This window comes from Astyanax mexicanus, chromosome 7 (genome assembly GCF_023375975.1).
Source record: "Astyanax mexicanus isolate ESR-SI-001 chromosome 7, AstMex3_surface, whole genome shotgun sequence".
Classification (NCBI taxonomy): Eukaryota; Metazoa; Chordata; class Actinopteri; order Characiformes; family Acestrorhamphidae; genus Astyanax; species Astyanax mexicanus.
Genome location: NC_064414.1, coordinates 29,431,359 through 29,447,083, shown reverse-complemented (window position 1 = coordinate 29,447,083; position 15,725 = coordinate 29,431,359). Strand labels below are relative to the sequence as shown.

Genomic DNA, 15,725 nt, shown 5'->3' with positions numbered 1-15,725 from the left:
TTATTTTGCTCTTTTCTATCTTCTTTTCTCTCGTTCAGACATGACCCTCTCCTCATTCCGGGAAACGAGCAGATTGAGAATATGGATGTTAATGTGAAGAGATATGACTCCACAGGAATGTTTCACTGGTGTCCATCCAAAGAAATAGAGAAGGTCATTCTGGTGGGTATTATTCAATATTTTCACACTGTATATACGTGTAGTAGCTCACACATCATATACCTGACAGACAGCTGGTAATTGCATTGACAGAATAAGCACAGACACTGCATAGAAACATAGAGATACTGGAATAATTGTAATTATACAATGAATATGTTAAATATCAGGAATTAACACTTTTAACAGCTGAGATATTTAAAAAATAAATCAAAATAAATAAATTACACTTTATAATGAACACAGAGATTGCATGTTAAATATGCACACTGTCACAGGAAATTTGGCAGTGTTAAATCAACACTTATTATTGTTAAATCAACACTCTTAGTGTTGATTTAACACTAAGAGTGTTGATTTAACACTGTCAAATTTCCTGTGTACTGCCTAAAATATCCATTTCTAATAAACAAATTGGGGGTGTGCCAATCCAATAGTATAATCTGACATGATCAGGCAATAAAAGTTTATACTAATGATGTCTTCCTGATAGCTCAGATCCATATTTACAGTATGTTTCTCAATGTAAGATAAATGGATTATTTAAGCCCATTTATTTTATTTAAGTTTAAATGTGTTCCTAACAAATGTTTTTTTTTTTTCTATAGACACGGAGTGAGGCCTCCATGACGGTTCTGAGTGGACACGTGGTGGTCTGTATATTTGGGGATGTCACGTCCGCCTTGGTGGGGCTGCGAAACTTGGTGATGCCTTTACGAGCGAGTAACTTTCATTACCACGAGCTGAAACACATCGTGTTTGTGGGCTCGCTGGACTATCTGAGGAGAGAATGGGAAACGCTTCACAACTTCCCTAAAGTCTCCATATTACCCGTGAGTACAGAGCAGAAACCTGGGGCTAGACACAACTAACTTCGCTTCATACACACAACAATTTCAGGAATATTTAAAGCAGTGAACAAAAGTTTGTGTGTGTCCTGTTACTGTAAATAGGATCATGGGTGTGATTTGGATGGAGGCATAAAGAAAGATGTAAATAAATGTGTTAGTCATGATGTTCTTCACATTAACAGTAGTAAAAATGCACTAAAGATTGTTTGCATATTGGTAGATCTTTCTTGGTTCCACCGAAGAGTTACAAAACAGACTTACCGTATTTTCCGCACAATGAGGCACATTTAAATTCTTTAATTTTCCAAAAAAATTGCCCCTTATGTATGAATTTTACCGGTCAGGTTGTAAGTAGCAGTAAAGACACTCCGCTGAACACAACATTATACAGGAGTTTCAGTGAAGTTTCTCCAGCACTAAGGCTGGAGCATTATTAGCATTAGGTGCCAACTGCAGCACTAGCTCTTTTGCCGTTCACAGGTAACTATATAAGACTGTAGCCTGTGTGTTTACCGTGTTAAAACAACCTACATGTGATGAACCGCTAGCTGATAGTGTCCTGGCTTACCGGAACACTCAGAGTTCCTCAGTGTTGCCCTGTCAGGTGGCAATTACTATCACTAGCGCTAGCTACTAACAAGTTTTTGTAAATAAACGGAAAGAAAATAGACGTTCATTGATAGGAGGCCCTTTAATAAGCCAAATAGTCTGTCAAATGCAGTAAATGCATTCAGCCTACTAAGAAATAAAGCTAGAGTACAAGAGGGAGTGTGTTATTGTGAACAGGGTCAAGGCTTATCGTTTGGTTGCAAGCATGGTAGTCATGATGTTTTTAAGGGGGCCCTGATCAGTGTTTTAAATAAAAAAATGGGAAACTGAAATAGGGGAAATTAATACCATACATTTCTGGTTTGTTGTTTCTTAAAGTGTAATTAATAGTTAGTTGCAGTTTGGAGTTAGGAGATAAAGTAAGATAAAATAACTGTTGTTTTGTATTTTCTTTTCATTTTTTTTTAATGTTCCAGTCATAATAATATTTAAAAACAGTGTTAAGAACAGCTGCCAAATTCACACTGTTACAAAGTCAAAAATGGCAAAAGTGGATATTCTAGGTCTTTGAGTGACAATAGACTTATTCACACCTGGCATTAACATGTGTCCTTGTTTATTTGATCATAATTGACATGCTACTATAATAATTTTATGCATTAAGGCAATATTCTAGGTGTCTCGTATCAGTTTTGGCTGAGGACTGCATGTAAAGAATGTACCACAAGCAGCCACTAATTGCTCAGTAACCAGTCCATCCTCCTCCAGTAGAAAAAGGATGTGAGAAATCCAATTACAAGTGGTCACAGGACACACATTCGCTATGTGTTTTGGCAATAATTTGTGATTGAATTGCCCAGAACGCATTTTAATGGATGGTGTGAATGGGGCCAGTATCAATATACAGCATGTAGAATCTACTTGAACCAATCAGATTGTGTAGTTGGCACTAACTGTTGTATATTGAAGTATAAACTTGGATAATATGCGTGTGCTGAATGGCTTGTTTCTCTCAGCAGTGTGTTTGTGTGTGTGTTTCTGTGTGTGTGTTTCTCTGTGCTGATAAAGCATGTCTGTTCCAGGCTCATGCTGCTTGTGTGAAGCACTGGCCCTGCTGCCTGCTTTAGAGCTTGTTATCACTGGCTTGACTGAATATTAAAAGTGAACCCAAAACGCTGCCGTCAGCGAAGGCTACCCTTTAGATTAGAGAACATCTCCACATCCCCCAGTGCATAGTTAGATCAACTGAATGTCACTGCCTTTAGAAAAAATAGTACTTGTTAACTAATTTCCCAGAGCTCCTTCCTGGCTCAAACCTTAATTTGTTTTTTTCTGCATTTCTTCTTCTTCTTCCCCCCACTCTCCCTGTCTCTCTCTCTCTCTCTCTCTCTCTCTCTCTCTCTCTCGGCTGAAGGGTACGCCATTAAGTCGAGCTGATTTAAGGGCTGTCAACATCAACCTCTGCGACATGTGCGTTATCCTGTCAGCCAATCAGAACAATATCGACGATGCTTCACTGCAGGACAAGGAATGCATCTTGGCATCGCTCAACATCAAATCTATGCAGTTTGATGACAGCATTGGGGTCTTGCAGGCTAATTCCCAAGGTAAGAAGTGGCCTAGGACACTTCAGCACTCGGCCTGAGGCGACTGGGCTGGCAGAGAGAATATTCCTCTGCAGCATCAGTCTGCTAGACTGTAAAACCTGCTGATTGCCATGTGCTTTCAAAGACAAAAGGGTCTGCTCGTCTACCAGGATACCTGCATTCAGTATAGATAACAAACACACTAACAGAGGATCAGTCTCTGTTAGCAATAAAAACAAAAATCAATGACAAAAACAGATGCACTCTGCCAACACAGGTTCTTAAAACCAATGTCATACAAGCTTTTTTAATTTCCCAAAAAACCTTGTGAAAGAATGAACCATTTGTATGAGATGTGAATGAGAAAAATATTTAAGAAATAAACAGCTCTGGAAAAAAACAGAGACTAGTTTCTGAATCAGTTTCTCTGATTTTGCTATTTATAGGTATATGTTTAAATAAAATGAACATTGTTGTTTTATTCTATAAAGTACGGACTACATTTCTCCCAAATTTCAAATAAAAATATTGCATTTATTTGCAGAAAATGACAAATGGCAGAAATAACAAAAAAGATGCAGAGCTTTCAGAACACAAATAATGCAAAGAAAACAAGTTTATATTCATAACGTTTTAAGAAATCTTGGCATGTTCTCCTCCACCAGTCTTACACACTGCTTTTGGATAACTTCATGCCACTCTACAAAAATTTAAGCAGTTCAGCTTGGTTTGATGGCTTGTGATCATCCGTCTTCCTCTTGATTATATTCCAGAGGTTTTCAATTTGGTTAAAATCAAAGAAATTCATAAATTTTAAGTGGTCTCTTTTTTATTCCAGAGCTCTATGTAAAGAACAGCCATATAATATGGAGGTTTACTTGGACTTTTGCTAATTCACTGGGTGTATGTAGATTTTAGGGGCATTTTATCAGGTCATGTCTTGGGATTTGGAATTGCTTAATTGTTTTGTGAATTCCAGATTTTTTTTTAAGAGCCAACAATAAGTGTTTTAAATTCACCCATTAATCTGATCAAAATGTTGCCTGATTCTTCTGCAGTTATCAAGTGGTCATGTGAAAATGATATTCCATATTCTAAAATCAGAATAAGGCCTAGATTTTAGATTAAGGACAAATATAAAGACAGCTGAATTTTATTTCTATAATCAGATTAGCGATGTGATTCTATAAACAGATTTCCCAGCACATGTATACACTTACATCTCGACATGTTCTCCTCCACCAGTCTTACACACTGCTTTTGGATAACTTTATGCCTGCACTCCTGGTGCAAGAATTCAAGCCCTTTAGCATGGTTCGAATGCTTGTAATCATTCATCTTCCTATTGATTATATTTCAGAGGTTTTCAATTTGGTAAAATCAAAGAAACTCATCATTTTAAAGTGGTCTCTTATTTTTTTCCTAAGCTGTATATACATACAGACATGCCAACTTAACCAGTTAGGACAAATGCTTTTTTTCAAGACATAAGCTTGTTTTAAGGCTGCCTGGCTCCTGTGAACACAGTTTTCTCATTATCTAAATTACACCCAAGTGCATGTAAATGCGCTGATTGGATTACTGACTAAATCTGATTTTCTGTAGTTATCCAATTATAAATGATGTCACATAATAATCACAATGTACTTGTATCTACTTTTATTATTATTTATTATTAACTACAGCAAGAAAAATAGTGTCACCTTTAACAGAAACAATCTATAATATAGTTTATTCCTCGCACTTCTCAACTTCGTTGAAGTAATTAGGCCTCCTTCTGTATAGTTTCATATGTTTATGTGCTTGAGTGTGTGTGTGCGCATGTGTGTGTGTGTGTGTGTGTGGAGCAACATCTTCGCTCTAATCAAAGCACCGCTAAACATCCCAAATATCACACTGCAGACCGTGCATTATTTGCCTCCATTAGTGGAGCTGCGGCAGATTTGTTTGCCGACAAATTGAGTTGAACAGATTGTTTATGCATTCAGATAAACATGTAACCCTCTTGTGCCCATCAGGATTCATCATCATTAAGCAGGCAGTACAAATCAGCAGCACCACTTCTTCAGCTGCTCTTCATTACGCAAATTACACAGCCCACACAAGCTGGCCCACAACAATTAAGATTTCAACTGTTATTGAGGAGCCACTTTTGTGCAGAGAAATGTAGCTGAAGCCTTGAAATGACAGCGTTTGGGAGAGACATGTGTGCGGCTAACTGAAGAGCCGTGTATCACTCAGCGGTGACTGCTCGCTGGTGAAGAATAGGTCCTCCCAGCATGGCTGATAATAGACCTTTATCATTCTGTTTGTGGGAGAGACGCGGGGAGACAATGTGTCATTACTGCTCCCCATATTAATCCATTTAAACATCTGGCACCATGAGCTACAGGGGAACGCTGTAGATAATGTAGATTTATTTCATTAACGTTCTTACAATTTGAAAAGTCAGGGCACTAGTAAGTGTTTTTGTGCCCTTCTTTTTTATTGTTTCTAAAGAAATCTAGAAATTAATCTATAAATTACACAATCTGCATATTCTCCTCATCAAACCCTAACAACAGTTTCACACTAATATTAGCGTGGAATACTCTGTATATCTCCAAAACTGCCTCGCCCTTCTCTAACGACACTGTCAAGCCTTTTAGCATCTCAGTGCAAGGTGCTGAATTTGAGAAAGAAGGTGTAAATGACTAAATCATGAAGCCTATTGCCAGGGGAAAGGTACAGACAAGTGCAAAACGAGTAGTGCCTGGGGGCATCTGTTTCTGCCAGATAATCCACGTTCTGTTCTCCTGCAATCTAAGAACAAAAGATGCATAAACCCATTTATAACCACTGTTTAGAACCCAATAAGATCCGTTTAGAACTCTTCAGAATTTATTTTCTCTCTAGGGTTGCAAAGTTTTAAGCATTTTGATTGACTATTTTAATCAGTGTAGTTGAAAATAGCATGTGCAATTTTTAATTTATCCATTTTTATCCTTTTCATAAATATAGAGACAATTACAAAATACTATAGTTATTTTACCTAAAGTATGAAGTTGTGCTTTACTAAAGCATTACTGAAACTGAATAAAGTACTTTTATTTTAAAATGATTCATTACTTATTTATATTTTTAAATATTTTTCCTTAATAATAAAACATGTTTTAATTTATTTGAACATACAATCAATGTAAAATGTAAAATATATATATATATATATATATATATATATATATATTTTTTTTTTTTTTTTTTTTTTTTTTTTTTTTGTAAAATGACCAGTAACTTTTAACTTTCACAGACACATATATTTCATTTTAGTTTTTGACTTTATGATTTTGACAAGATACTCACACATTCACTTTTAGGAATTTTTTTATCCGAAATGTTTTAAATTATGGCAGGATATTGCTATTTTTTATTAATTAATTAATGCCTGTGAAGGCAGTTATTTAATTTATTCATATCATTATATTGAATGACACTGTGTGAAAGTAGTTTTAATGTAATGATTCCTAAAATAACGAATACCTTGTTTAACTCGAGTTTGTAAAAAGCTGTTCACTGAGTTCATTTAAGGCTAAAGGTTTTTGTGGGAGGGAGTGTATGGGGCAACAAGAACAGCCTTTATTATACTGCAAAACTGTTTTAGAAAAATAATAACTTCTGGAATTAATGCCACTCAGATCATTTTGTTGCGTCATGTGTTATTTTTTTCATGGAGTTGAAACTACAGCAGGGTATTGTGCTGTAGTTAGTGTGTAGTGTGTTTAGATAACATGTTGAATAAGTTTCAGCAGAAGAAGAAAATGAATACATTAATACATGTATTGTTTAATTAATTAAAATAATAATAATAATAATAATAAATACTATATTGTATAAATATTCTTGTTCATAGTTATTTACATAAATTTATGTTTTTACATAAATACCATTTCCTTTGGTGGGTTATATATATCAAACTTTAAACATGGTTACATATTTTGCTATGTATGTATGTTTCTGTTGAGTGTGTTGTGAAAAAATGATTTTCGTTCTATAATGAAGCTTTCGTAAAAAGAGTATACTATGAGTGCAATAGCGACCCTGTTAGAGATTTATTGGTTATTTATACCTATTCTTGGTTATTGGTTATTTATACCTAGTAATTATTCAATTACTATATATATATATATATATATATATATATATATATATATATATATATATATATATATATATGAGACCACTTAAAATATAAGAGTTTCTTTGATTTTTACCAAATTGAAAACCTCTGGAATATAATCAAGAGGAAGATTGATGATCACAAACCATCAAACCAAACAGAACTGCTTAAATTCTTGCACCAGGAGTGGCATTAAGTAATCCAAAAGCACACTGCAATCCTCCACCAGTCCACTGTAAGACTGGTGGAGGAGAACATGCCAAGATACATGAAAACTGTGATTACAAACCAGGGTTATTCCACCAAATATTGATTTCTGAAGTTTATTTTTAAACTTGATGAATATGAACGTGTTTTCTTTGCATTATTTGAGGTCTGAAAGCTTATTGTTATTTAATAATCTAATTTTCTGCAAATAAATGCTCTAAATTACAATATTTTTATTTGAAATTTGGGATAAATGTTGTCCGTAGTAACAGAATAAAACAACAATGTTAAGTTTACTCAAACATATACCTATAAATAGCAAAATCAGAGAAACTGATTCAAAAAAGTCACTTATTTTTCCAGAGCTATATTTTTTATGCAACAATTACACTGAATTAAATTCAGATAAAATAGAGGATTTTTTTTAACTCTGTTCCCAAAAGCCAGATTATACCATTAGAATATAGAATTAGGAGAATTAGAATATAATTTTATACCACAATGAATTTTACAGTGTTGTATAAAATAGTCTACGCGTATTTGACTTAAACACACAATACACAGGACCATATTCTCTCTTTTTTACCTGTAATGGAAACCTGCACAAATGCACTACACAACACAACATGATATGATATGGCTGTGCTATGTCTACTGTGTCTTTACCAGAGGATGCAGTAGACTGCACTTGTGCTTCATGTTCAAAAGTGCAAATGTTGACTGTGGCAGTAGACTCCTGTCTTTATTGTGAAAAGTGAATGTCACATCTCATAGGCGTCCTGAAACGGTTCCACATTTGGTGTTGTTCAGATTTCCAGCGAGGAGCGTGACTCGGACTGTCATTGCTCATGTGATGTGTTAACAGAGTAAACAACAGGAGGTGGAATTATTTTGTTAAGAATCTGAAATTTGGGGAAAGTGGGAAGTGTTAGTGTCTCCCTGCCGCTCTCGCATCTCTCGTCTGAAAGGGAGCTCGGCGAGCGCACGGAATTCTGCGTTCCTTTCAAAACTTTGTGACCTGAATCTATTCCCTGCATTATGTTTGCTACTGTACAAAAAAGAGAGAAAGGAACTATAAGCTTGCATTTTTCTCTAGTCAGCACTAAATGATGGATGTCAAAACAGGCCTGATGCATTATGCATATGGCATTACTGATTTAAGGTGTTTACTTGTCAGCTTGAGGAAATGCAAAAGTGTCAAGTCATGTGAATTCATAGTCCTGTCACCGCCGCTTGTATTTCATGGCTGAGAATCGCGTTTCCACATAAAAGGTTTTCAGGATCCACTTCACCAATTTTATGGTAACAAAATGAACAACATATAAAATTTATACCCTCCAGTTGATGGAAGGCAGCAAATGCTAAATATGTCTCGGCTGACCCCTAAAAGCTGAATATCCACACTGCGGTGTTTTAGGCTGGCATCCCGGCCCTTTTATCCTCTCTCATCTCTGACACTGCCTGCCTTTTACAGAAATACAAAGGCATTCATACCCTAGTCCCCCCAGTCCACAGTAACCCACTTGCATGTTGTTGTTGTTTTTTTCCTTTAACATGTTAAAGAATTTGTCTGCTTAACTCTGCTGGACAAAAATACAGCTACAGCGATGCCTACAACAAATATTTGCTTAATTCAAACTTTAAGCTTTATACAAAACAAACAAAAAAAAAAGATAAAATAAAGCGTGCCACAGCAGCCCCAGAAAAAAGCATTCTTTTATAGCAACCATTAAGTATTTTAGCTTCCTATTGAACTTCATTAGAAGTTGTAGTAGATCACTTATTATACATTATAAATGTGTTTTTTTTTTTAAATCTATCTTTTACTAATCATGTAGCTAGCTTCATTAAAAAAATAAATTTGCCTTAAATGGTCCTTTAACTAGCACCATTGATTATAATGGGTGTGTTTTGTTCTACTAGCATTAGCATTTCCGAGAATGACTAATCTTAGATAGAATGATGTAACTTTAAGAACAATGTAACTTTACAAATACCAGTTTTAGCAGTTTTTGCAGACCATATTACAAACAAATTAATTTTCTGCCTCTGCATTTGCACTGAAAAGGCATGGCAGGTTGAAAACTAAAAAACTGATTTACATGTACTGTCTCATTATTATATCACAAAAGTATCAGTAAGCAAATAATTATTATAAAAATTAATAACCAAAAAGTATTCAAATGACTGGTATAAAAATGTGACAAACATTACACTTGTTAATCTTACCTATTACATATCAAGCTGATAAATAGTCACAAAGTGAACATTTCCCTTGTCAGTCCAGAAGCATTGCAAACCAGTAGCACAAATAGAATAGATTTTTTTTTTCAAGAAAAACTTCTATATATATTGAAGTAGAATGGCACATGCAAAAAGTTACGAATAGATCAGACCAAATTCTTGAATTAGTTCAAGTACTTCATTAGTTATTATAGGTTTTAGAAAATATTTTAAATTTAAGAATGTTCTTGAACAAGACTGTGAAGTACCTATTTTTGTAAGTGTTTCTAGTAGAGATGTGTGTAACTGGTTCGAATCCTGTTCACGGTTCGAATCCCGGTCATGTTTCTTGCCATCGGCTATGTAGCTTGCCATTTGGCCTTGTAAATTGGGGAGGAAATGGGAGAAAAAGAAAAAAAAATGTGTGTCACAATCTATTATTGTTTTTTATGTTACCAAAAATGGAGTCATTTGAAAAACACTTTGAAGACCTTTATAGACCCAGCGTAGACAGCTATGGTTTCAAAATTTAACAACAGCTATGATAAACACATTTGTAGGAGAAGCATTGATTGAGTCATTGAACAATCAGTCTATGTGTCACTACTGCAAATATTCAGACATGATATCTGTATGTTCTTCAGGTTTCACACCACCTGGCATGGACAGGTCATCTCCAGACAACAGTCCAGTACATGGCTTGGTCCGCCAAGCGTCTGTCACAACCGGCTCCAACATCCCAATCATTACTGAACTAGGTGAGTAATGACTGCAGTCACACCCCTACCATGTCAGGTGTGATTAGAATCTAAACTTCCATCCCCACAGTCTAGCAGCTTTGTCTTTTGTGTCTCAGTGCTGTTGTGGCTGGCGAGGTATGTGTCTAGGATGTTCAGGCGTATGTGGTGTGTGTAGCAGGAACAGGTCAAAGTAGGCCTACATGTGCTTAACAATAGACGCCTTTAATGCACAGGAATAGGAGCTGGTCTTGCAAGGAGGCAAAAAGCATGCTGTAAAATGGGTCCATTTATTAATAACAATGACGGTGGCTGTATTCCCAGAGCAGAAGGACTCATGAAAGTTTCAGATCTCAGAGGGCACTAAAGCAGCGGGGACCGGCCACTCTAACTCTCCACTGACCCAATTACAGTGCACTTCAGCGGAAGGGCCGGCTACGCATGGAGCATCGCACACCTCGCGCACCCGCATTCCTCCGGCCCCTCAAGACCAAAGGAATCAGATACGGCCCATGAGAGGCTTCCAGAAACCCCACATCTGAGACGCTTAATCTCAGCGCTGTTAGACATGCCAATATAGCGCGAAACACAACACCGGCTAAAATGAACATTTAGCTGTTTATAGGTGTAAATTCGCCTTAATCCCATCGAGTGTTCTTCTTTTTAAATACCTCGCCGCTACAGCCAACCAAAGCCTAAAGCCCACATGCCACGGAGGCAGGCTCTTTTTACCAGTTAGGCACAGACGTCTGGTATCTCGCTCCGCACTTCCAGATGCTGTGCCCCTCTCAGATACTGTACCTTTAGATTTCTAATCCCACTGTTGACATGATGCTCTTATGCTCTTCCTTTTTGTCTGCCTTTGAACTTGTTTCAATAACAATCTCCCCTCAACGCTGTTTTATCATCATTAGCTAAGCCTGGCAAACTACTGCCTTTGGTTTCATTCAGTCAGGAAAAAAACAGTGGAACCAACATACAAATGATAACAGAACTGGGTAAGCTGCGCCTTTGTCCTCCACTACACTGACGCTCTGCCTCCTTCATCGGCTTGTCTTGATTTCTCTGGCTGCAGATGAGGCCTGCTCCCATGGCATCACTTTGAACACATTTTTATTCTTGGTTCTGGTTGAAACTGACTGTCTTGTTTTGGACTTTTTTATGATTTTTTTTCCCCCCTCCTCTCTCAGAGCATCGCTAGGCCTTTGATCACGCTAGTCTGTCCTTGTGGCTGTTTCCATAGCATCTCCCTGCAGTTCATTTCTGGAGCCCAGGCTCTTTTTCATCAGCAGCCTGTCTGAAAGACTGACATTTCTCTTCCACAGCTCACAGGAAGTCTGGGAAGAAATCAAATTTCAAAAAAAAGAAAAAGAAAAAAAGCCCTCCAGATAAAACCTTCCTTTAAGCTGTTTATTTTTATTTATTTATTTTGGAGCTGGTCCTAATCTCTAAAGCATACATTTTGAAGAGGGGTGAAACAAAGATTTGTATGAAGCTGTGTTCAAACAAAACTGGATTTTAGGGCATTTTCTCCAACAGTGGCTACTTTAGAAAATCTGAATCTCTCTGTTGTAGTGAAAATAAACGTGCATATTTTTCAAAATATGCTTGTATAGGATTTTATGCTTATTTGAGCAATTATTATTTCTTGGTTATTCAGAATGTTTATTTCAATGTTTCATTTTAAGATACAGTACAAAAATAGATGTAGACAGTTTTAGTCCTCGAATACTGATTTGTGTGGTTTTTACAAGCCTTACAAAAAGGTTTAGGGCTCATCCTCTTCAGGTACAGTAAGAATGCATTCTGTCATATGTATTTATTTGTTTTTTAAGTCAGTTGTACTGTTTCCAGATTGCATGATCTCTAAAGTGCATGGTTGTTTACATTTTCTTCATTGTTTATATTGTTGATTTATCTGACATATAAACACGATATTCACCCCACAACCGTTTTACACTCCGGTGTTTATTCCATATCTATTGTTACAGCGGTTTTACAGTAGGGTTGCCTCACCTGCATAGTTGAAATTGTTTTCTCCTGTTAATTAACAGAGTGTTCTGCTGTGGTTGTAATGATGGGTCTCTGTGCCGCAGTGAATGACTCGAATGTTCAGTTCCTGGACCAAGATGACGATGATGACCCGGATACGGAGCTCTATCTGACCCAGCCTTTTGCCTGTGGGACCGCCTTTGCTGTCAGTGTGCTGGACTCACTTATGAGTGCGGTGAGTTTATTATTGCTCACAAATATACTGTGAACACAGCCGTTCTGCAGCTAATTATACACACATCAATGGCACATTAATGTAAAACATGAGTGTGATATAGCCATTTCTAACAGTTTGAATATACAGTGGTTTGTACAGTTACCATACAGTTAAGACAAAAATAATCTACATTTTTATCACCAATATAGAGAAAAAAAACAGGGATTTAGCTGGATTATAAAGTTGAAGTCACTGTGATTTTTAGAAGGTTGCTAATGTTGAATGTGGATGTGATTTCTATTTAAATCAAATTTGAGAGTCTGTTTTCATCATTACAACACACAATATTGTTAATATTTGTTAATATTGCATTCCTAATATGCACGACACTATGGATCAAGGAGTGTTAAATGGCTGCACAACTTTAAATGTTTCTTGATAGAGTATCCCATCTATCAGGCCTCAAAACTCAAAAAAGTGTCCTTGCCGTGAGCACACAGGTGTGGGCTATCAAAATGTTATCCCATAAATTTTGGCACATCATGGTAATTCCATGATATTTATTTCTCAGAAAATCGTGAGTATTGCACAAACAATTGCAAAATTATTTTAAAATAAAGAGAGCCTGAGAGTAGTATATAGTAACTGCATAAACTGCATACTAACAAATAACTGATTGGATGTCACCAACACAAGTATCAAGTGTTACATTTTCCTTGTGGTCTTTAAAAAGTCATTTTAACAAGCACTAAATGACTTAAATGTTATTGTTTCCCCCATAGCCTTCTTATACGTTCAGCTTTTATTATTTTATTTATTATAGTCTCAAGTTAAAAAAAGGAATTATCTGTTTTTTATTATTATTTTACTGATGTTTAATAGCATTTCTGCATTTTCAATTAGGTTTCTTAGTATGCTTTGTTTAATAGCTTTAATGATGCAGTGCACAAAGTACCCTGTCAAAACTTCCATTTTTCTCCCATCAAGAGGTGTTATATAGAATTACATGAAGGTGTCTCGCAATCTGTTGAAGCTAATCCTCTGAAATAGTGCATAGGAGAGAGGAAACCTCAGGCTGCGGTGTGCTCAGATGTAGGACTGCAGCGTTACCGTAAGGCAGAAGGTTCGTAAATGAAACGCCACATTGATCAGACACTACTGTCAGCTGCAGTGACATCAAAAGGAAAGTTGTTGCCAAGATTCCTCATATAATGTGTCATGAAATGAACTTTCAAGAGGCTTATTAGATCTTTTAACAAGGTAAGTGCTCGAGTTCTCTTTAATGGCATGCCTTGACACACAAGGTGGGCTCCTATGAGGTCCAAAAGCTTTAATCTCCAAACAATGTCATCTTAGCTAGAGAAGCAGAGATGAGACTTTTTTCTCTTCACTCTCCTTCTCTCTTTTACTCCCATTTTCCCATCCTCCCCCCCGCACACTTACGACCACTGCTACCCACCCACCCCCACCTTATCCGCATGATGGCTTAATTCCAGTACCTTTCACTTTAAGTGAAGTTAGAACAAAGCAGCCTTCAAGTGCGTTCCACTCCGGACAAAGGTGAAGCTGGCTAATAGACAACTCTCATCCATCATTCAGCTGAATGCTGCTGTCAGGGGCCCAGAGAGGTGTCACTCCAGAGCACAGTCCGAGTCCCACCTCCTTCTGCCACTCACGCTGGCACCTGACTCACAGGAACAGCTACACACATACACACACACAAACCTTCACATATAGACACATGCTAAGGACACCTTGTTATGGTGAGAACACAGTTTCAGAAATACACAGTTAAAATCTAAATTACTGTAGTTTTTCACGTTTTGACATAATGTGAATCTGTCCATTCTTATATTTATATTTTATGTCAACATTTCAAGATGAGTGGACGAGAAAAAAAGCTCCAGAATAGCTTGGACTTCCATTAAAAGTTAAGAAGGTTTTGGAGATATGAAGATTTTGAATGACAGCAACTATTTTTCAAATGATCAGATACATTTATTAAAATGAGCAAACAGTGAAGGTTATAAAGTACCCAGAGAAACTGCATTGATTTATGGAGTGAAAGCTAATCTAGTAGCCTAACGTAACTAGTTAGTTAACTAGTTAGACATTAATTGACACAAGGAAAGACCATGAGGACAAAATTCATTCATTACGTCTTATATAATTTACTTAGAACAAATATCCCACAGTATCCTTAGTTTTTTTTTTATTGTGATTAAATGTAATTTTTATTCAGAAATAGGGCTGAATTGCTGAATTAAACTACTTATGCCTGGGCTTACACTTCCTAATTATCAAAAACAATCATTATGCAGATTAATTCATAATGACATTCGTGGAAGGTGTCACAATTTTAGGCTGGTCTTCAATATTATCTTCTTAAATTATTCTGTATGAATATGGGTGTGAATAATCCCTCTCCAATCTTCTCACAGTCCAGGGCTGAATATATTTCTCCTTATTCATAAAGGTACTTAAAATAAAATAGCTCACAATAGCTTTTTCTAATAGGGAGAAATGCTCAATGTATTGTTTTTTTTGTTGGAAGGGCTTAATAATGTGCCTATTTATAGTTTTGATTTGTAAAGGGTATTTTTAATGTTAGTTCTTAGTTTTTATAATCATTATTTGCATGAACATACCGTTCTGATTTAATAATGAAAAAAATCTGTGTAAATAGGTGGTTTAGCTCACTTCCAGCCAAAATTAAATTAAGAGTCAACTAAGAAATTTCATATAATTCTTAGAAGTAACTAGTCATTTTAGAGAAGTAATTATCAGTCTTAAAATGATACGTTGTTTATGAATCACCAAAAATATTTTTGATCATTAAACTTCTGAGGTTTGTTAGCAAACCAGCTAAAATTATTTCTACCAGCTAAGTTGATCCTAACACTTTTGGGATGCTTATAGAAAATTGTGCCTGTTTACTGAAACATTCATTACCACTTGTTAAAGTGGCAACTTGTTTACATAGCCATTATTTATATACACTCGATATAGTCTTATCTATTTATACTAAAGTCATAGTCATGTTTGAGG

At 36.1% G+C, this 15,725-nt stretch overlaps 1 protein-coding gene across 18 annotated transcripts in view; it reads left to right on the top strand.

Annotated features, from left to right (window-relative positions):
• The window catches only part of kcnma1a (potassium large conductance calcium-activated channel, subfamily M, alpha member 1a), a 258,450-nt gene that overhangs the window by 229,654 nt on the left and 13,071 nt on the right, over nt 1-15,725 (top strand). For 10 of the 18 annotated variants that reach the window (XM_049481018.1, XM_049481012.1, XM_049481011.1 and 7 more), the window contains 6 exons: nt 39-162; nt 768-992; nt 2,974-3,166; nt 10,376-10,489; nt 11,383-11,466; nt 12,565-12,695. In XM_049481018.1, coding sequence (XP_049336975.1) covers nt 39-162; nt 768-992; nt 2,974-3,166; nt 10,376-10,489; nt 11,383-11,466; nt 12,565-12,695 — 871 coding nt within the window. The remainder of the gene's footprint in view (nt 1-38; nt 163-767; nt 993-2,973; nt 3,167-10,375; nt 10,490-11,382; nt 11,467-12,564; nt 12,696-15,725) is intronic. The other 8 variants (XM_022684870.2, XM_022684855.2, XM_022684873.2 and 5 more) reach the window with 1 other exon arrangement.